Consider the following 24,220-nt stretch of genomic DNA (forward strand, 5'->3'; position numbering starts at 1 on the left):
CCAGGCTTGTTTGAAACAGACATTATAATAGATAGATGCCCCATTAACAAGGCTTGATATCACTTTTATGAACTTGAAAAGTATAACTTTGTTATAACTAATTCATTGTTTGGTACAACAACTATACCGTTTTACCATGAAGAGTCTTTACTGTGGGACAGCTATTTAGAGCCATTTATACACTATATGCATTACAAAAAACTAAACTCATAACAAAATTAATTATGGGATGTTGATCTCTGCTCTGTCCACTTTTTTGATGTTGAAAATTCAACTCTACAGTTTAACAAAGTGACTTTCAATTGACATTTCAGTATTTGAATGATAAAGTGTATAAGAAATAATATCTAGAGAAATACGTCTGTAAAATAACAGGAAATGTACTGGCAGCTTATTACAAGCTAGTTTAAATTGGATATACAACACCAACCCAGACAATAGATCACTTTAAACCAGGGGTGTCCAAACTTGGTTATGGAGGGCCACAATCCTGCTGAGTTTAGCTCCAACAGACTTGCCAGGAAGTTTTTTTTTTTTTTTTTTTTGACACCATAAAATTATAATCAGTTAAGAAAATATACTGTTCTTATATTTTATATCAGGCAAAACAGCAGCTCCTCTGTTCAGTTGCCTCTGTTTATAGAGCAGTCATAACCGGATTAACCTCGTTGACTTATCGGAACAACGGACTGAAGCGGACCATGAGGCGTTTAGCTTTCTATTATAATGTCTATGGTTTGAAACCTAAAGGTTTGTTAAAGCAGGCTGGGAACTAAACTGTGCAGGGCAGTGGCCCTCCAGGAACTGAGTTTGACACCCTTGACCTGTTGAACCTGGAACAACATTTCTATTAGTCAATCAGATTGATGAATAAGTTCACATTTTATGTTAAGGTTGATTTACATTGAGGGTTACATGCTTCTACATCATTGTTGTACGACTAATCATGCTCTCTGATATTGAGAATAATTTACAGTTATGGCTAGGTTTATGCCGACAAGAAGTTGTCTAACAGCAAGAAGGTCGCTGGTTCGAGTGTCATCTGGGCCAGTTGGCATTTCTGTGTGGAGTTTGCATGTTCTCCCCGTGTCAGCGTAGGTTTCCTCCACAGTCCAAACCCATGCGCTATAGTGGTACTGATCAACTACATTAGCAGTAGTGTATTAGTGTGAGTGAAAATGATGGGCCCACTGTATGAAACATATGCTAGAGTAGTTACAGGTTCATTCTGCTGTGGCGACCCCTGATAAATTAGTAACTATGCTGAAGGATAGTGAGTGAGTGAATGAGTGAGTGAGTGAGGTTTAGGGGTAGGGATTAAGCAGTGGCGTAGCGGATGGGCCCGCTGTATGAAACATGCCAGAGTAGTTAGCGGTTCATTCCGCTGTGGCGACCCCTGATAAATCAGTAACTATGCTGAAGGACAGTGAGTGAGTGAGTGAGTGAGTGAGTGAGTGAGGTTTAGGGGTAGGGATTATGCAGTGGCGTAGCGGATGGGCCTGCTGTAGGAAACATATGTCAGAGTAGTTAGCAGTTCATTCCACTGTGGCGACCCCTGATAAATCAGTAACTATGCTGAAGGATAGTGAGTGAGTGAGTGAGTGAGTGAGTGAGTAAGTGAGTGAGTGAGGTTTAGGGGTAGGGATTATGCAGTGGCGTAGCAAATGGGCCCGCTGTATGAAACATGCCAGAGTAGTTAGCGGTTCATTCCGCTGTGGCGACCCCTGATGAATAAGTAACTATGCTGAAGGATAGTGAGTGAGTGTGTGAGTTAGGTTTAGCGGTAAGGATTAGGCAGTGACGTAGCGGATGGGCCCGCTGTATGAAACATTCCAGAGTAGTTAGAGGTTCATTCCACTGTGGCGACCCCTGATAAATCAGTAACTATGCTGAAGGACAGTGAGTGAGTGAGTGAGTGAGTGAGTGAGGTTTAGGGGTAGGGATTAAGCAGTGGCGTAGCAAATGGGCCAGCTGTATAAAACATGTCAGAGTAGTTAGTGGTTCATTCCGCTGTGGCGACCCCTGATAAATCAGTAACTATGCTGAAGTGAGTGAGTGAGGTTTAGGGGTAGGGATTAGGCAGTGACGTAGCGGATGGGCCCGCTGTGTGAAACATGCCAGAGTAGTTAGCGGTTCATTCTGCTGTGGTGACCCCTGATAAATCAGTAACTTATCTGAAGGATAGTGAGTGAGTGAGTGAGTGAGGTTTAGGGGTAGGGATTAAGCAGTGGCGTAGCAAATGGGCCCGCTGTATAAAACATGTCAGAGTAGTTAGTGGTTCATTCCGCTGTGGCGACCCCTGATAAATCAGTAGCTATGCTGAAGGACAGTGAGTGAGTGAGGTTTAGGGGTAGGGATTAGGCAGTGGCGTAGCGGAAGGGCCAACTGTATGAAACATGTGCCAGAATAGTTAGCGGTTCATTTCGCTGTGGCGACCCCTGATAAATTAGTAACTATGCTGAAGGACAGTGAGTGAGTGAGTGTGTGAGGTAGGTTTAGGGGTAGGGATTAGGCAGTGGCGTAGCGGATGGGCCCGCTGTAGGAAAAATATGTCATAGTAGTTAGCGGTTCATTCTGCTGTGGCGACCCCTGATAAATTAGTAACTATGCTGAAGGACAGTGAGTGAGTGAGTGAGTGAGTGAGTGAGTGAGTGAGTGAGGTTTAGGGGTAGGGATTAGGCAGTGGTGTAGCAGATGGGCCTGCTGTAGGAAACATGCCAGAGTAGTTAGCAGTTCATTCCGCTGTGGCGACCCCTGATAAATCAGTAACTATGCTGAAGGATACTGAGTGAGTGAGTGAATGAGTGAGTGAGTGAGTGAGTTACTAGAGATTGATTTTATCACTGGTGATACTGTGTCAAACCAGTTCTGAAAGCTCAAATTAGTACGATCAGATGTGTTTAGAGGTTAAATTGAGGATCTGCTGTCCCCTCACTTTTATTTACTTAAAAAACCTATAATAAAAATGTGTATGTGATCTATCAAGCATGTAGTTTGTATTTCATTTTTTTACTATATAAGTTGGCAGTTCATTCCGCTGTGGCGACCCCATGAATGAATGAATGAATGAATATATATAGTAAAAAAAAAGAAATACAAACTACATGCTTGATAGATCAGGAATCCCTGTTTTTATATCAGTTGTTTATTATTAATAAATAAATAGATAATAAATAAAGAAATGTATTAATTTGTTTGGAGATTAAATTTAAGTGCATTGTTATCAAAGAAATCGCGTTCTAAAAAAAAGTCAAATGAAAAGAGCATGTTTAATGTGAAACAAATATGTGAAAACTTCAACACGTGGATGCATACATTTAGCAAACTCCAAGTTGAAGTGTGTTACCTGCTGCAATTCCCCTCCCCCACCCCTCTGTTCGTGTGTATGTGTGTGTGTGTGTTTGTGTTTTAAGCACCCATCCCCCACTGTCAACTCACAGAAGCCTCAAGAGAGCTGCCCTGGGGTAGACTACGACTATAACAATAATATTAAATTAGTTTGTAAATGTAATTCAAGTTTACAACACCTATCAGGTTTCCCCTCACTTTTATTTTACTTAAAAAAATAAATAAATATATATATATATATATAGTAATAAAAACATGTTTGATGGATCAGGAAGCATGTTGAAAACATGCCTTAAGATTGTGTTAAAACGCTAAAAATCTCTGTTTTTATATCAATTGTTTTTATTAATTAATAAATTATATATATATATAATTTATTTATTTGTTTGGAGATTAAAGTGCACCATCAAATAAATCGGATTTTCTAAAAAAAAAAAGTCAAATGAAAAGAGCATGTTTAATGTGAAACAAATATGTGAAAACTTGAACACGTGGATGCATACATTTAGCAAACTCCAAGTTGAAGTGTGTTACCTGCTGCAGCTCCCCTCCCCCACCCCTGTGTTCGTGTGTATGTGTGTGTGTGTGTCTTGAGCACCCATCCCCCACTGTCAACTCACAGACGCCTCGTGAGAGCTGCCCTGGGGTAGAGACTATGACTATGATGACGACGACAATATAAAATTAGTTTGTTAACGTAATTCTAGTCTACAACACCTATCAGGTTTCCCCTCACTTTTTTTTACTTTAAAAATATATATATATTTTTATTTTATAATTATTTTTTATTATATATATATTTATTTATTTACTTATTTGGAGATTAAATTAAAGTGCACCATAATCAAAGAAAATCAGGTTTTCTAAAAAAAAAAAAAGTCAAATGAAAAGAGCATGTTCAATATAAAACAAATATGTGAACACTTCAACACGTGGATGCATACATTTTGCAAACTCCAAGTTGAACCTGCTGCAGTTTCCCTCCCCCACCCCTCTGTTCGTGTGTATGTGTGTGTGTGTTAAGCACACATCCCTCACAGCGCCTCATTCAACTCATGAACGCGCGGCATTTGCAAACACGTGCTAATGACGCAATCAATTGGAGACGCCTTTTCCCGCGAACTCATCTCTCCAGGGAGAGCAGGTAAATCAATTTATGTATTTAAATGCATAATTACTGCTTACACGACAAAACATTGCCTTTGTAAGATGTATGTTTAGTGCTTATATTCCTTTGTCGATTATATTTGTTGAAATGTATTTAATAGCAATGTTAGCTGTATACTGTTTAACACACTACATTTCTGTTGATCAAAATAGTGTTTGCGTGTGCTTGTGTGGTTGCCCCAAAAATAAAATCTTTATTTTTTGTTTAATATGGTGATTATTTTAAATTACTTTAAGTAAATAAGCCTTTTAATGATGTTAATTAGCTTGCCCAAACGCACAGCACATTATATATATATATATATATATATATATATATATATATATATATATATATATATATATATATATATATATATATATATATAACGTCTTTATTATATCAAAGTATATATAATTTTGAGGTGTGTAAAGTTACAAAAACATGAAAATGGTTCATGTGGGTCTAGCCCTGTTTTCAGTCTAAATAACAATGTATTTATAGCTTTGTTTAACGAATATAGGAAAATTAATCTTGGATGTGATTTACATCCTACCTATTCTGTTTTTAATTACATTATGATTTAATTTCTGATTTAAATTTTTAGATAGAAGTACATTACTAGATCTATGTGAAATCATTTGGGTTCAGCAGAACAATAGACAATATATAAAATGTATTATGCTATTATTATTATGTTATTTATTAGCATAATATAATTTATTATATTTATTTTTTCGTAAAGTCTTTATAGGAAACATGCCCTTTGTCTTCATGCTGGGAGTAAGAAAAAACAGAAAGCGTAAAATACCTCAAGAGGATGCAGAACATTACATTTGTTGTAAAAGTGACAAACCTGCAAGTGCAATTCATCAACAATTACAAAGGTAAGTTATACTCACAAACACTCTCTCTCTCTGTCTATATCTCTCTATGCAGTGGTTCAATATAGAATGATAATGAACATGTACAATATTGACATCATGGGAACTCAAAATACATTGAATAATTATTTATTATGTAAACTTTTACAGTTCTTTTTAGTAAAATCCATGTTGTGTTGCAGTGGTATTGTTAACAGTGCAACATTCTAAGAGACTTAATTGTTTTTCAATAATATTTTCAAGTTCATCTGGCCTACTACAGGTTGAAATATTAACTGAAACTGTTACTAAAATTTAAAATATTTATAGGTCAGTTGTACTGTACATTAACTCTGTGCAAGAAGGCTTCAATAATAAACATTAGTTAATTAAAAGTATTGGTAAAGTTTAATGTTAATCTTAGGTGATGATCATTTCTTAATGCTTATGTATGTGTTAAAATTATAGTAATCTGATTACAATCGTTTTACTAAAGTTAGTCGTTTTACTAAATGGGGATAATAACTAATAATATTCAGTTGTATTATTTTATCCTATATTAGCACAGTAACTGTAATGAATCTGGCTTTTTTTCTCACCGTTGACTTTAATCCATTAATTTTATTTTAAAGTGTTACCTGTTGTACTTTATCATACTTTTGCAATTAAATTGGGTTGAAACATTTATTAACTCTGAACATGTGTATATACAACAAAGCACTACATTAATTATTTTTGCTATTATAATTGTTAAAGTAACCAATGCAAACCATACACACACTTAAATTAGTTTTTAATGTATCTGTAATGTTGTAAAATATTTTACAGATCACCAGACTTTTAATTTTCAGCCAGGCACTCCAATGGCTTCCAATGACATCTTTCCATTTCAAAATTGTCACGTTTAAGATCTGATTTCTTTAAAAATCAGTAATCTTCACTACCTGTTATATTTATGATATGAAGTGGGTTTCAGATCGGACAAGAAGCACTGCATTAAAGTCCATTTCCCCCCGCCATGTCTTTAAAATATGAGTTTTTTTACCCTGTATTTTGGTTGTTGCTAGATCAGATATGGTTGCAGCCGAAAGTTAACGAAAACTATTTATATTATTTCTTAAATTTCACATTTGTTGTATTTTATTAACGTCTATCCCCACCCCAACCCTAAATCCAACTGTCACAGTAACGTAAAAACAGTAGTTGTATTGAGTATTATTTATGCTGCTATTTATTAAAATACCCAATACATTTTATTTTTTAAAGCCTACCTTCACCCCAACCTTAAACCCAACCGTCACAGTACTGTAAAAATATTCATTATTGTTATACATTCATTCATTCATTTTCTTTTCAGCTTAGTCCTTTTATTAATCTGGGGTCGCCACAGCAGAATGAACCGCCAACTATTCCAGCATATGTTTTACACGGCGGATGCCCTTCCAGCTGCAACCCATCACTAAGAAACCCATACACATTCATTCACACTCATACACTTCAGACAATTTTTATCTTACCCAGTTCACCTGTACCACATGTCTTTGGACTGTGGGGGAAACCGGAGCACCCCGAGGAAACCCACGCGAATGCAGGGAGAACATGCAAACTCCACACAGAAACACCAGCTGACCCAGGCTTGAACTAGCGACCTTCTTGTTGTGAGGCGACAGCACTACCTACTGTGCCACCGCGTCGCCTATTATACAGTGTCATAAAAATGCTGCTATATGGATGTGCATAGCACATACCAGCCGGCCACGTATTCGATTTAGACTTTACCCAGTATTTTCAATGGAATATCTGCGCTAGCCTTTTGCTATACTGACGGCGCTAGTGGTTATACCATCGTTCATCTAATTTTACGCTTGAACAACTAAATGAATGCTTTAGTCTGTTTAACTAAATGTATTGTAATAACATTACAACATTGATGATGTACAAACAACTTTGTGAAATTGAAAATATCCACATTAAGCTATCACCGGAAGTTTATCGTTGGCTTTAAAACTCTAGCTGTGCAGAGAGCCCATTGTGCATAGACAATTTTGTTCCAAATCCCCGTTAATATCTAATCTTTGTGCTAACAAACAATAGCGAACACAGTTGGGCAAGTTACTTCCAAAATGAAATGCATTACAGTATATATATATTAAAAGTTACTGCCATTTCTTTTTTTGTAATTGGTTACATGACAATATTAATATCTCAGAAATGCATTACACTACTTTTGTATTACTTTTAGGTTACTTTAACCAAAATACCCACAGAAGTACGACTCTAATGAATTAAATTATTAATTTTCCATAGTATGTCTATGTTTTCAAATACATTTAGCTATATATTGTAATTATTCAGAGAAATTTTTGTTTGCACAAGGAGTCTGACAACAGCCAGTGCTCCACACAGAGATCTGATCATTTATTTGACATATTTTCTTTTAAATATATATTCATAGTGCTTCATCTTTTACACATTTATATATATGACTGTGTAACCTTAATCACTTCTGGGGATGGGGACTTTTTACAGTAAAAGGTAGCAATTTTATTTTATCCAATAAATGCATTGATAATATCCACAGATTTTTAAATAGTCAATCAAATGAACTTAAACTATTAAAATTGCAACAAACATTTGTTTTGGCCCAAACTACAAAAACAAACAAATTTAAAACTAGTTTAAACACACTGGTTTAATCATCTATACATGTCATTATAACTATATTGTATAAATATTATTTCAAAGACCTACATCATGCTAACAATTAAAAGCTGAATGACATGACATAACAGGTGATTGCCCTTTGAGTGCACCTAAAAAGACATGAATGACACTTCTCATAAAGCTTGAGAAGCATACAGGACAAGTAGAACAATTAGTTCAAATAAAAACACAAAAGTCTGTAGAATTTAATGCAAACTCAAAAAATGCAATTATGAACCAATGATAATTAATTTTCAACAAACTGCAGCTAATGAACGTCTTTTGTTTAGGAGGATGAGTTTTCACCACTGAAGCTTTATTCAGAGGGGATTTTGTTCTTGAGTACAAGTTTGGGTGGTGAGTATGATTAGCCGAAAGGTTATTAAATATGTTTAGATGTGGTTAAATAAATGAGCAAATAAGCAAACATAACACTGCCGTGCCCCTATGCCAGGGATCACCAAACTTGTTCTTGGAGGGCCGGTGTTCTGCTGGTTTTAGCTCTAACCCAAATCAAACACACCTGAACAAGCTAAACAAGGTCTTACTAGGTATACTTGAAACACCCAGGCAGGTGTGTTTAGGCAAGTTGGAGCTAAACCCTGCAGGGCACTGGACCTCTAGAAATAAGATTGGTGACCCCTGGCCTATGCTATAGTATCATGATAGGTGATCTCAAAGGTGGATGACATGAAAATTGTGTATCACCCAACAATAATGTCCAAGCACTGCACAACTCTGAACAAGTTCGACCCACGCATGTGCAAGGCAGGCAATTCTGTAATCTATCAGCTTAAATATATCGGCCATATTTTGATATCAGACTGATGACCATAACATAAAAAAAAGCATTTATCGGCTGATATTGATATGGCCGATAATATATTATGCGTCTCAAAATTTAAGTATTTCTGATTCTGATCATTCTGATTACAATCAGTTCCCATATTTGATTGCAATTTCATAAAAAATGTTCCTCACAGACATAAAAAATATTTTACAGGAATTGAGAAGTGAAATGTAAATTAACACTTATAATCAAATCTGTAGTTTTTAGTGAAATAATTAGCAAGTTTTAAAATAGAATTAATTCTCGATACTATTGTTAACACCTCTTTGAAGATGGTCACAGAAAAAAAAATAGTACATCTTAAATGTATAAACTTTAAAAATTGTTTGTATTTTATGCTTAGTGATTGTTTTATGTTTTACAGCATGGATGCATCGAAAGAAGATGGGTCTTTAGGGAGACTTGTAAATGATGACCACAAAGCTCCTAACTGCAAAATGAAAATCATATCTTTGCTGTGTGCAACTTACTTCCAGGAGAAGATATAACCTACAATTATGGAGATTCTGGTTATGGTGAGTAGGGGTCAGTAGTATGAGTCTACAGAAATCAGTAGGTTCACTTACCAATTGTCTATATTATGAAACATAAAATTCAACCATAATTATACGGATGCTTTATTCTGTAATATTGACAGTCAAAATAGCAATACTGACTGACATGTATAAGTAGAAAGTCTGGTCAGAAGGAATATACAGGGTTTCCGCGGGGTCTTAAAAATTCTAAAATTAAAAAATCGAAATTTAAGGCCTTCAAAAGTCCTAAATTCACTGTTCTAAGTCTAAAATATTTTTGCACAGGTCTTATTTTTGCGATGTCCATGTAACGCTACATCTAAAACTCATTTAAATTCTTTTTTTGTTGTTGTTGCTAGGTTTTCAGGGTGTTGTAGTTCTTTATTTCACTAGTCCAATTGTAATTTGCATTATTACAACTACAAATAAGACCGACATGCCCTATACCGACAATTGCTAATCAGCTTTCTGTTATTGAACTCAGTGCGCGCGGTAAATGTGATGTCATCACTGTGTTTATGGAGGTCTGCCAGCCGCGACATGATTTTGGCTGGCAGAGCTCACAAAATGTTTTTTCAGTTCGTGCGGTGCCGCATTTGATTTGAATTGAATATGAAACACTTTGAAGAGTTTTTGTCTCAAACAGGTATGACTGTACACACATAGGGCTGGACAATAATTCGATATCAATATATATCGCGATAGATTTTTTTCAATAACAGTGATGATTTTTAAACCCATTTCCGGTATTTCGATATACATTTGCATACATCTGTTTTATTATAGATAAGATCTTATACCTTGTATCATTTGTCACTGAATGACTTTTTCGTGCTCAGAATGAGCGTGATGTCACTTGCGTGATGACGTACATCACAGACACGCTGCCACTGCCAGCGCTCAGAAGTTAGTTAAGCTGCTCCGTCGCAGAATGCTACAAAATGCTACAAAATGTGTGCCCTGAATACTGATGTGAATGAACAAGCTTCCACAACTAAGAATGCAGACAAATTAGTTGATGAGAGAGAAAAGACGAATGCAGTGGTGTGGAAGTGATTCAGCTTTTTAAGTTTCGATAAACGTTTAGTTTCGGTGCTCTGCAAAATGTGCGGTAGAGTGGTGCCGAGTCTGCCGACTAACAGCGGAAACACATCAAATCTGTTCCACCCGATAGAACATACTGACAGTCAGAAGCAATGACAGAAGATGAGGCATCATTTAAGTTTAAGTCAACCTGTCGCCTCACCATCCACCTTCCCGACACAGATGGCTATGAGGCACCGTGTAGGATCTAAATAAAACTTTGCTTATCAACACGAGCATATAAATTACTCGCATATAAACCTATACTATGTTCAAAACATGTATGAAACTTGCGCATATATAAACTTGATGCATGCCCATTGATACACCTATTGATACACCCATTAGGGCTGGACAATGATTCGATATCAATATATATTGCTATAGAATTGTTTTCAGTAACGTGATATGAGTTTTAAACTCATTTCCGGTATTTCGATATAAATTTGCATATATATATATATATATATATATATATATATAATAATTATATTTTTAAGATCTTATAGATTGCATTAGGGATGTAACGGTATCAGAATTTCACGGTACGGTAATACCTCGGTATGAATGTCACGGTACGGTATTTATTGAATCATTTACAGGAAAAAACAAAACTTATGAAAATACTCCAAAAAAGTGCCAAAAGTGTCAATGACATACAAATCAGCCATCTATCTGTAAGCTTTGAAACAGGAACTTCAATTTTAATAACAAAAAAATATTAAACCATGTAAAAAAATAAAGTTTCAATTTAGTATTGTTGAAAACTCATCACATTCAACATTTAATCACTCACTCACTCACTTAGATAGAGATGGGTTTTAAGGAAAATTATCTTATAACTATAATCTAGTAAAAGCTGGTATCTCTGGGTATTTACAATGTCCCCTGCAACAGAAAAAAAACCCTCTCATTTAGGACTGAGGTTTCTGGGACAGAGATATGACTTGGCCCAGGTTGACAGCAGTGGGTAACGTTGTGCATTGTCTTTCCCCCACTTGAGAGGACAACCATGAGTGAGATAGAGGTCTCTTTGCGGTACAAGTCAATGTCTGCATCAATCTGAACAGTGTGCTGTGTTTCTGCAGTCCCCATGACTGCTATTAGTCGTATTCCCCAACTTGCAGGCACGTGCACACATAGGGCTCAACCTGTGCAGTGCACATGCCCTTTTTAGTCTTGGATAGAAAGTGCCCTTCCAAAATGATCAAAAGTGCCCCCGCGACGCGACACACCCTCCGTGCCGCTCTTCAGTAGGCGCGCGACAACACCGCTCTTGAGTATGCGCGCTCAACCCCCCCTCCCCGCTTTACAGTACGCGCGCGACAACACAGCTGATCAGAACACGCGCGACAACACCGCTATTCAGTACGCGCGCTACAACACAGCTATTCAGTACGCGCGCGGCGACAACACCCGCTTTATGTTCGATCATTTCCAGGTCTTTTTCATCCTCGCTTCTAGCAGCACACTTCATTTCCGCATTACTGGATCTGTAGCGACAACAGACCGCAAAGAATGATGGCAACCCCAGGGCTGATGGGAATTGTAGTTTCCACTACCTCCCGTTCGCTTCATTCGCCTGAGCAAATTTTCTCAGAAGACCTATAGTTTTATCGAGTCATGCGACTACGCTAATATCGGAAAAAATTTATATTGCGGTATGACGGTATTTACAATACCGTTACATCCCTAGATTGCATCATTTGTCACTGAGTGACGGTCAGTGCTCAGCCATCAGAAAGAGCATGATGTACGTCATCACGCATGTGACATCACAGACACGCTGCCAGCGCTTAGCACAGCAGTTGGTTAGCTACGTCGCAGAAAGTTTGCCCTGAAGTGTGCCCTGAATACAGATGTGAATGAACAAGCTATATATATATATATATATATATATATATATATATATATATATATATATATATATATATATATATATATATATATATATATATATATATATATTTGCACAGGGCTTGACATTAACTTTTTTGATCACCAGCCACTGTGGCTAGTAGATTTCCAACTTTACTAGCCACTCTGCATTTTCACTATCCACAATTTTGTTGTTGGAAAAATATATTTTATATGCATAAGTTTGACGTTGACATGCTAAAATTACTTGATTTAAATTTTGTGTTATGTCCACGTGTTCTCAATCATTTCACTTTTTGTGTGTCGAGTATGAGCTTGCTCAATGAGCATGAGCAAAGGAGTCATGGTTTCATAGTGTTTGCACGACTAGCATGACTTTTTTTAGAGCTCAAAATTAACGGTTTACCAAATTTATCTCTATAACCATACAAAACAATAATTATTTCTTAGACACAAATGTTTAATGTGTCAAAACAAGCAAAATATAGCTGTATACTATACTTTTTATTTAATAAAACATTTCTTAAAAAAGAAAGAAAAGCAATTGACTTTTAAAAAAAATAACTATTGTCATGTATCAAAAATATTTACAGTAATCTGTCGTGGCTAATGATCATCCTCTCATTTGGTATTCACTTGCTTTCTTCTGCTCACGTGATCACAATTATTTTACTTCTCGATTCTAAGATCACATTTGCACGCATATTGGGTCATCCTTATATTGTCGAACCCTGCTTTTAGGAAAACTACAAAATTGAAAAAAAATTATTTTCAACCAGGCAAAGTGGCTTGTGGGAGTGACTGTCTAACACGCCAAAGCTGAAATCTACCTGAATTTGGCGTGTTGCCGGGTGTTAATGTAAAGCCCTGTGTGTGTGTGTGTATATATATATATATATATGTCTGTTTGTAAAGGCTAAATACAAAAAAGAGAGTGAACATTTGAAAAAGTTAACAAGTAAAATTTTTTTAAACCTTTTTATTAAAAGAAAAGTTATAAGAGCCTGGAGGTATTATAGACTTTGCAAATTCAGTTTGCAGACATTTGTAGGTACAGACATCTATTGTGTGCGTTCTTGGCAGTTTTTTTATGTCTTTTTAATATTGTCCATATCGATATCGGAATTATATCATATCGACCGAAATTAAGAAGTATATCGTGATATTTGTCATATCATCCAGCCCTATACACACATCTTCTTTATGATCAGTCCATGCGTGATCATAGGGAGAAGTAGAACCAGATGACCAATACTTTTTGGCTAGAAATTGCAACAGCAGTGGGAAAGGACGACAGTTTTTGTAAAAGTTTGGAAAAACCTAAAGGATAAGTTTGTTTAAAAAAAGAGTCCATGCAAAAGTGTAGACCCAGTTGGTTTTAATATTACAGAATGTTTTTCCATCATGCATAGGTTTTACACTAATGTATAGACCTATATTACAATTTCGAATTTAAAACAATTTACAAGTTACAAACTAAAATTAAGTAACAAAATTTTGCCTAATTACCCTAACCTGCCAAGTTCACCTAATTAACCTAATTAGGATTTTAAATGTCACTTTAAGCTGTATAGAAGTGTCTTCAAAACTATCTAGTCAAATATTATTTACTGTCATCATGGCAAACAGAAAATAAATCTGTTATTAGAGATGAGTTATTAAAACTATTATGTTTGAAATGTGTTGAAAAAAAAATCTGCTCTCCATTAAACGGGAATTGGGGAAAAATAAACAGGGGGGCTAATAATTCTGACTTCAACTGGAAAGGAATGTATGAATATATGTATCAGTTTACAGTATATTGATGCCCAATTTCTAGGCTTTATTGGTAATAACTAAACTAGCCAGAAAGTCATGTGTGAATTGTTGAGTGGGCAAAATAAAAAATAAAAAACCTCAATATTTTTAGTGAGTGTACTTGTTTTCTGTTTTTATTTCTGCCTTAATAAAAAATATAATTGTAGAGCAACCCAAAATCTGTTGCCATTAATATTTAACTTTAATGGGTAGAACTGTCTGAGATATGAAGAAAAGCATGTGATGCATCATTTAGATAAAAAATGTATTTAAAAAATCTTGAATGGTTATAAAAATCTTTATAATTAATTATTAAATAATTAAAAACGATTATCCTGAATGATATTAATGATATGACCTAGTTCCAGAAGCTTTTTACTTCTCTGTTTATTTGTCAGATTTTACTGTCGGTTTCTTCTTCTTCTGATCTCTTTATGTGTATGCGTGTTTTTGATATTGCGATATAGGTCCTAAATTTAATACTTAATGGTCTTAAAAAGGTCTTAATAAGTCTTAAATTTGACATTATGATATCTGCAGAAACCCTGAATATAGAAAAAGAAGAATATACTTGTTCTGTCTTGACAAATATTTCTGATTTCGATATTCTCTGTTTTTTTTCTGACATCCAGTCCCATAATGTTCTGTCTCCTCACCTGCTTTGGACAACGTGAAGATGAGTGATCCTCACAAACAAACTGAGCCACAACAGTCAGACAAAGCAAGAAGATCAGGGAATAAGACGGTAACCCTTTCATTCAGGCACCAGGTAGCCTATCTAGTGATATTTGCTGCTAAGTGAACAGGGCAGAGTAACCAGAACAAGGTAAGACAGACCCTTTGGCAGGTTTATTTAAAATGTAATCTTGTTCTAACTATATAACATCATACAATTGTGTCTTAAAGCAATTTATTTAAAGATGAAAGGATAGCTCAATTATGTATTTTCACATGCCAGATATTCTGGAGTTAATTCATACAGTATGACCAATAGTACACATACAGATTTTACTATAAAAGATTGGTTAATTACTGGCAAGTGATAGTTGGACTGCATAGTTAATCGTAAAAAGATGGCGATCTCGATTCGAACCCCTGAACGTCGATGCGTGAACGACATTTAAATGACCATATTGCAGTTTGGAGTTATGTTTACTACAAGATAGGGTTGTGCCGATTGACACTAGTGTTGTGTATCGATGATAGGGAGAGATATTACAGAGAGCTGAGGCCTGACTATTTTAAAGATGATGTTTGGTTCGTTTCACATTTATGTAGACCTATTACATGTGTTAAATTCATTTTTAAATAAAAGACTTATTATTAATATTATCTTGTTGTTGATGTTATTCTTATCAGAATTAATAATCAATTAACTGTAATTTGTCCAGCTTTAGCTGTGTCCGTCAGCATTGCCTAACCGACACTTTTAGACTGCAGCAGCAATCATTTAAATTGAAAATTGCCTGCTCAAAGGAAAAAAAATACAATGATTTTAAAATTGCAAGGCGAGTATTACCTATATTCACAATTTTTACCAAAATCAGCATGTCAAAAAGAATTTATTTCCCATTCTTTGCATATCAAGTTAATATGCAACTTCACTGTTACTTAAAAATAATAGGCTAAATAACAAAACAGGATTTAATTAACAAACAAGTTATAGGTGCAGTAGGTGATCTGCCAAAATACTAACCGGTTGGCATAATATCTTTGAAACACAGTCCCTTCCCTGCCATCCAAAGCTACGCCTCCTAAAACACGAATGCTCATCGTAAAGATGGCAGTGGACAACCCACTAGATCATGTCATTCACCATTTATAAATGTAGCTAGTGTTTGGCTGGTGGTGTGCAGGAATTACACTTATTACTAAACCATATTTGCATGCTATTTCACATGAATATTCAGAGTAGTGGTGAACAATATAAAGAGCGCATCACAGGCTGTCATTGTTCAGAAATGACCCAATATAAATACAAAAGCATCTTCAGCTCAGTAAAGTAGGCTAGGCCGAATAGCTCTATTTACTGATGTTTTGTTGTTAAACTAAATATAAATCTACTTTATCAACGCTGTAAAAGGACCTTATGAAGCTGAAAATAGTCGCATCAATCTTTCACGGGGAGATTTCAGTGGCTGAACAACACTTCTGTGCAAATAACCCATTTATAACAACACAATCTACATCAGCTCTGTGTGACTAAAAGAGTTTAACACAGAACATGACCAGCCTAACAGAAATACTGCAGTCATGGTATTATTCTTCTTCCAGCGTGCAAAACTCACTCCAATATAGATTCAGGAGTTTAACTGGTTTTTATTCAGCATTTGATTCGCAACTGTGACTGCTCGTCTGCACATAAACGCTCGGCGCACATGCACGCATCCACACGCAAATGGTGAATCTGCATGAAGAGATGCCCAGTGGTTCAAATCTACATTTGCTGACAGTTTGAACTACTTATAAGAATTATGAGAATTGTCAGCCCGACAATATTTAATTGGATGAACATGTTTTAGTTTTATGCCTTACCCAGAATATAAAAATACATATAAACACATTTAGATCATTTTCTTTAATCTTTACTTTTGGACTGTGAAGAGACTTTCGACCAGCACAACAACACATGATTCTGAAGATGATCACCTACTGCAGCTTTAAATAGATTTAAAAAAATAAAATAAAACCAAAAATGAAAACTTTAGAACTGAAAGTGGCTCAGATGTTCTGGAATAAATGGTGTTGCAGTAATGCACAATTGTTGGTCACCTGAGACTCCTTTTATAACAGCACTCTCACAAGATTATCTCTTGCTTTCACAAAACGTTTTTTATCTTTTATTTATATTTGTTACTAATAGCCTATTTTAGTTTTGCCTACGGGTAAAGGAAGCCTATGGACTTTTTAAATTTGTTTTTAGTGCATATATTTACTGATTTGTCAAATACCCAGAATATACAGGGTGTCCGCAGGGGTTGTGAAAGGTAGTAAATGAAATTAGTCAAAATTAAGGGCATTAAAAAGTATTAAAAAGTAGTTAATGTCATCTGACGAGGTATTACATTTTCGAGCTCAAGATAAATTTGTAGATTTTTAGATACATTTTCAGTTTGTGTTGAGTACAGGCCTTTATTCTAAAATTTGCGTGGATTTATTTAAATGTTGAGAGTAGGACCGGAGCGATATCGTGAGGTGGTATGGTAACTTGGCAACAAAGCCGCAACGTCAACACACCAGGGCTCGAAATTGTGACTATTCTGGTTGCATATGCGCCCAAAAACTAAGCTATGCAACCTCATAATATATTTGGGAGCATGTGTGCGACTGCATATAATGGTTGTAGTGCGACCTGCTTAGATTTTTTCTAAAGATGTGCTGAATCGCTTTTCCCGGCCATTAAAATGGTTCATATTAGCTGTCAATCACTTAAGGCTTTCCGCTGTCAGATGACAGGGAGCTTTTGTGACTGCAGGAATTGCAAAACGCCTGAAGAGTGAAAAGTACACAGGTTTGCAAATCCCACCTAAAGTTACAAATAATGGCACAGATGACCACTATCATGTGGTGAATGTTGATCCACCAACCGAGATCGAGTGTTTTCGGAGAAGGTGGCCGAATCTGGATGCGTTGCATTCAATGCGTGTTCAGCACAAATGTCCGCTACATGTAAAATCTAATACTGTACACATCATCGCCAAAGAAGCAGGCCTTCTAAGTTTACACTGAAACTGCAGCTCATAACAAAGAACCGCATTGCGCTGTTGGTCATCGCGAGAATCCTGCTCTGCCTGCTCATTTATTGGGTCGGCTGACTCGCCTGCTTTATTCCACAAACACAGAAAAATGTAAATCAGCTCACAACTAGTGTGAGCATTTACAATGACACAAACCAAAATCAATACTTGCAAAGAGTGGCAGAAGTGAGACTTTTTTTTTGAGATGTATATTCTTTTTCTATTTAATTACTGATGACTGTTTGCAGCTTTTAGCCTTGAATTGAATGATTTATTATAATCTTTTGTTTGTTTTGTAGTAGAAATATTATTTATTAAATTAACTCGCATATAAAAAAACATATTTTTGTTTAATGTAAACTATACATTTATTCTTCATGAAGTAACAGTTGGACTTTATATAGCAGATAACCCACATTCAAGGCAGCATGATAATGACAAATGTAATTCTTTGTTAGTATTATTGTCATCATTGATTCAGCACGATTGTCTAACGTGCTGAGAACGGTGTGTAATTGTGCCGCACTGATCCAGGCTCAGTGGAGAAACAACCATAACCGTACTGAACTGTTCTTAGAAGAGCGGCTATTGATATTAATGACATGCATAACATTGATTAAAAACTATGAACAAAGGCCCATTGTGACATCTAGATTAATCCCTCTGCTTTACTTAAATGTATATGTTATCTGCAATATGTTATTGCATTTAGAAAGATTTAATTTACGCCACTACAGTTGCAGCTCTAAGTCGTGCTGGTATTACATTTTTTTTGAAGGCATTAAAAAAGGTAGTAAAAGGTATTAAATTCAACTTAAGAAGTTCTGTATATACCCTGAAATAAATATGTTTGTTTTATTTGTGTTTAATTCGATGGAATGATAAACATGGACATGGGTGTTATTCAAAACATGACCTATTTATTTTTAAATATATTATATTTATATATTTAAAATGTTTTATTTAATTGTTTAAACCATATTACATAAATTTACAACTACTATTTTACCATTTGTTTTGGCTTTAGTTATTAAACAGATTATCAATAAATAATCAAAGAACATTTTACTGAGCTCAGTCAATAGTTTTGTCTGTAGGTCTAGTCAAAAATCTAATACAATTAGAGCCATTGCTGCAACAAGTCGGCAACACTGTGTTAAAATGAAACTCAGAAAACAATAAACAGGATTATTCCAAGCACAACATTGTGTTAGATTTTAGCAAATACAAATGTAACCTTGTTGATTATCACTTATGTGACTATGATCAGACCTGCCGCACTCAACTGAACAAAACATGGACAAATAAAACTCTATCACAGAGAAATAGTCATCCGCGGGGGTCCTTCTCTCATCTAAACAGGACATTAATGCATCTTTGTTTCTTATGTGTTTATCATTGTAGGTGTCCCCAAAGGTGTGTGTGTGTATCACCAGAGTCCTCAAAGTGTAGCTAAAGCAGTTTGTGTGTATCACCAGTGTCCCCAAAGGTGTGTGTGTATGTCACCAGTGTCCCCAAAGGTGTGTGTGTGTGTATCACCAGAGTCCTCAAAGTGTAGCTAAAGCAGTGTGTGTGTATCACCAGTGTCCCCAAAGGTGTGTGTGTGTATTACCCGAGTCCTCAAAGTGTAGCTAAAGCAGTGTGTGTGTATCACCAGTGTCCCCAAAGGTGTGTGTGTGTATTACCCGAGTCCTCGAAGTGTAGCTAAAGCAGTGTGTGTGTATCACCAGTGTCCCCAAAGGTGTGTGTGTGTGTATCACCAGAGTCCTCAAAGTGTAGCTAAAGCAGTGTGTGTATCACCAAGGTCCCCAAAGGTGTGTGTGTATCAACAGAGTCCCCAAAGTGTAGCTAAAGCAGTGTGTGTATCACCAAGGTCCCCAAAGGTGTGTGTGTATCAACAGAGTCCCCAAAGGTATGTGTGTATCACCAGAGTCCTCAAAGTGTAGCTAAAGCAGTGTGTGTGTATCACCAAGGTCCCCAAATGTATGTGTGTATCACCAGAGTCCTCAAAGTGTAGCTAAAGCAGTGTGTGTATCACCAAGGTCCCCAAATGTATGTGTGTATCACCAGAGTCCTCAAAGTGTAGCTAAAGCAGTGTGTGTGTATCACCAAGGTCCCCAAATGTATGTGTGTATCACCAGAGTCCTCAAAGTGTAGCTAAAGCAGTGTGTGTATCACCAAGGTCCCCAAAGGTGTGTGTGTATCAACAGAGTCCCCAAAGGTATGTGTGTATCACCAGAGTCCTCAAAGTGTAGCTAAAGCAGTGTGTGTGTATCACCAAGGTCCCCAAAGGTGTGTGTGTATCAACTGAGTCCCCAAAGGTATGTGTGTATCAACTGAGTCCCCAAAGTGTAGCTAAAGCAGTGTGTGTGTGTGTATCAACAGAGTCCTCAAATGTGTGTATTTCCACTGTAGTCTAAACTAAATTAATTATAGACACTCCTCTTTCAACTGATCATTTGTATAAAGACTTTCACAGTAATTGTTTTCACTGAGAAACGTGTCTTATGGCGCATGTAAGTAGTTAGTGTATATGGATTTGAACTTCACAACCCTTGTTTTATACAGTATGGGTTTTAGTGTGAATGGATTTGAGGTGTACTATATTAACCATCATGTGACTTATCAGTAGAGTTTCATCACTTCTCATATCATTGGATATTAATGTGTCCATTGAGCTTCATAAACTCACTGTAAGGTCATCCATTTACTTGTCCCTTACTGTTTTTTAAAATTAGTTTGTATGTATTATTCTGCTAACATGCTGTCTGTCACATACTATTTATGAGAGAAATATGTCATTTCATGAACAATACTTGACACCAAATGACCTTCTGACACCAGATTGAGTTATTTGTGAAGGAAAAAATGTAATTGTCTATTTTCAGTGATCTTATTTACTTTATCATATGTCTCTCTGCACTAACATTATTATAATTATTAATAATATTATATTAGAAATATTCAGATAACCGAGTCCTGAAAGTATACTTTAACCTGAGTTTGTGTATAACTGCGGTCCTCAAAGTGTGACTATACCGGAGTTTGTGTACATGTCCCCAAAGGTGAGTTATAAAATACTGTCCTCATTTTGAAGGTAATTTGTCAGGTCTTTATAGAAGTATTTTTTTGCAAATATCAACTGATATTCATAATAAGCACATTTTTAGTAGTGCAGTCATGTCTTTCTTTTGTCTCTAGACCCTTCAGAAAGGGTAGTCCCCAAAGGTAGGGTGTTGAGTCATGTGTCCTCATTGGTTTGTTAGGTGGGTATGCGTGTGTGTGTGTGTGTGTGTGTGTGTGTGTGAAGGCAAAGTTACATTTTCAGTATTATAATATTTATCAGTGTTGAAAACGGTTTCTATGTACTTTTTTTTAATATTATTACTTTTTCTACATTTTTGTCTTTGTATCAGTTAGATTTATTGTGCTGATTATTAAACTATTACAAAAGACAAAAATCTCAATGCCCACAAACAAAATCCATATTTTCTTTTCTGCACCCGTGTCATATTTCCAGTGTGACCCGATGCCACAGATATTTAACACCCTAAACTCCTGTGGGGACATACTGGCCCAGGATCTTATGATAATGTTTTCATTTGACGGCCAATGAAGTGATTTCCACATATCGTATATTGGCGATCTGTCAGACCTGTGCCACAGATCTTATTCTGCAGCGTGTGCAGGTCTGGCCATCGCTTTGCCTCATTTCTCCTGTGGTCAGTGGGCTTCGTCTCGCACTGCAGTAAAGCACCTCCATGACTATGGACCATTAAAGTGCTATTGAGTTTCTGTCAAAGCGCCGGCACCTACAATCTCTCACTGTCCCTGCTCTCGGCCCTCTCCATTATCAGACCCCTCCAGCAGGCATGGCTCAAAATCAGCATAGACATAGCTAAGACTCCCATACCTTCACAGCTTGCTTTAGGTCTGTCTGAGGCTGGAAGTGATGTATCCTTGTGATTCTGGTCTCACCTATAACCCTTTGTCAATATAAGGCTTAGCAATTTTGGTCCTTGAGGGCAGATCGGGGACTTAATCTTATATAGTTGCTTGTGAAGACCCTTGTGGTAATTGGAACGAGTCTCTTTGTCATGAAACAGACAGTATCCTTCCTATATTATGGAGAGAAAAGGTCAGATAAAGAATAAATCATTAGTTTGGAATAGTGTGGTGACCTGGGGAAATGGTTTGACACTTTAAGTTCATAACTATGGTCAATATTTGGCTGGTTAGTATGATGTAGTTAAATCATACTTGCTGTAGATACACAAACTGCTCCATTTTTCTTTTAATTTGACATGAAATCAGATCTTATTTGAAAATCTGTATAGTTCTTGTTATAAAATATATATCTGTGCTCTTCATTATTTTGTAAAAATTTAATTTGCCTTCATAATATTTTATCAAATACCATAACTTTTGTTGCCACTTCCTTTTCTTCACTTCTTGTCACATGGAATGCCTCTATGATAGGGCTGTCAGGGTATGTTTTATTTCTGCCTTACTTTTGTCTATTCATCAATCTTCCTCCATTTTGTAAGCAACACCCACCTTCCTACAAGCCAATCGGTTCCCAAAGGATGAAATCATGCACTGCGCTACATTTTTTAAAATTACAGAACGTTTTCAATCGGTCAAGGTCATTCACTTTGCTAACTAAACATACAGTCACTAGCCACTTTATACACCTTATTAGTAGCGGATTGGATCACCTTTTGTTTTTAGAACTGCCTTAAACCTTTAGGATTCTACAAGGTACTGGAAATATTCCTCAGAGATTTTGATCCATATTGACATGATAGCATCACGCATTTGCACATCCCGTTCCACCACATCCTAAAGGTGCTTTATTGGATTGAGTTCTAGTGACTATGGAGACCATTCGAGCACATAGAACTCAAAAGAAACCAGTCTGAGAGGATTCATGCTTTATGATATGGTGCGTTATCCTGCTAAAAGTAGCCATCAGGAGATGGGTACACATAAAGACATAGACATGGTCAGCAACAATTCTCAGGTAAGCTGTTGCTCAATTGGTACTAAAGGCCCAAAGTGTGCCTAGAAAATATCTCCCATACTATTACACCACAACCAGCAGCCTGAAGCATTGATACAAGGCAGGATGGATCCATGCTTTGATGTTGTTGACACCAAATTCTGACCGTACCATTTAACAAAAATCAAGACTCATTAGACCAGGCAACATTTTTCCAAACTTCTATTGTCCAATTTTGGTAAGTCTTGACCATGTCTATATGCCTAAATATGTTGAGTTGCTGCCATGTGATTGGCTGATTAGAAATTTGCGTTAACAAGCAATTGGTCAGGTGCACTTAATAAAGTGGCCGGTGAGTGTACAGTATACTGTGTAGTGGACATCTCATTTAGTGAACAGTTAGTAGTTCACGCGTGGATTTAGTATGCATTTATTATTTAAATTTCTACTGAAAGTGTCATTGTCATTTTAATTTTAAGTACCATTATTGTTTGTGAGCTGCTTTGTTTACAGCCGTTGCTGGGAAACAACTTATTCAGCTCCAAAAGCGTCTCTTATTAGTTTAGAATTCATCAACGCATCTACTGTTTTAGTTAAACACAAACACACACACACACACACACATTGGGAAAACTGCCATCTGTTAGAAACACTTGATAGTTACATAGGCTTTTGTACTGTTGGTGTTTTTTTTAATGACAAAATGGGCGTCATATACATCACACAATGATTGATCTCGAAGCAACGAGTAGTCTGTGTAATACTAATTTTTACAAGTGACATATCAAGATTTTATCTAGACAAAATTGTATAATCTGACAAAGTGACAGTCATAACTGACAATAAAAATCATGTAGTGTGAATGGGGCTTAACTAATGGCGTTGACCAAAAGAAGTCAGGTCATGCTCGAAAGACAAATACACAAGAGGACAGCATAAGATGGAGAATTTCAATGGCCAATTGGTTCAACACTACAGCTGGAATTCATCAGCACTTCGGCACAGAACAGATTAAGAATTAGGCAGAGATTAAGCAGAGAAAAATACAAATACTAGACTAACATTTGCTGACGCGCATGTTGTGTGGACAGAGAACTGGTCCAAAAGTACACTTTAATGATAAACGTGAGATTATTTGGGTCCAATGGGAAACATTGGGCCTTATCGTACCCGGCCCAATAAGGAGCATGATGTGTATGATGCTATTCGTTGCTATTTTCTGACCAGCACAACCCTAATTTTCAAGTTTTGCACCACTTTGTTTTATTAGCAAATTCATTTGCACCACTTTGTGGGA

The 24,220-nt window shown here is 36.3% G+C and overlaps 1 protein-coding gene across 3 annotated transcripts in view; it reads left to right on the top strand.

The window, feature by feature from the left end:
* Window positions 1–24,220, top strand: part of ntng1b (netrin g1b) — a 167,463-nt gene that overhangs the window by 53,077 nt on the left and 90,166 nt on the right. Inside the window, exons 1-5 of one of the 3 annotated variants that reach the window (XM_073924384.1) lie at window positions 4,443–4,492; window positions 5,241–5,382; window positions 8,352–8,418; window positions 9,276–9,426; window positions 14,817–14,929. The exons of the other annotated variants lie outside the window; for them this stretch is intronic. Of the exons in view, the coding sequence (XP_073780485.1) occupies window positions 14,861–14,929 (69 nt within the window). The 5' untranslated portion in view covers window positions 4,443–4,492; window positions 5,241–5,382; window positions 8,352–8,418; window positions 9,276–9,426; window positions 14,817–14,860. Of the gene's footprint in view, window positions 1–4,442; window positions 4,493–5,240; window positions 5,383–8,351; window positions 8,419–9,275; window positions 9,427–14,816; window positions 14,930–24,220 lie in introns of those variants that run through there. 3 annotated transcript variants of the gene reach the window in all.

Source organism: Danio rerio, chromosome 2 (genome assembly GCF_049306965.1).
Source record: "Danio rerio strain Tuebingen ecotype United States chromosome 2, GRCz12tu, whole genome shotgun sequence".
Classification (NCBI taxonomy): Eukaryota; Metazoa; Chordata; class Actinopteri; order Cypriniformes; family Danionidae; genus Danio; species Danio rerio.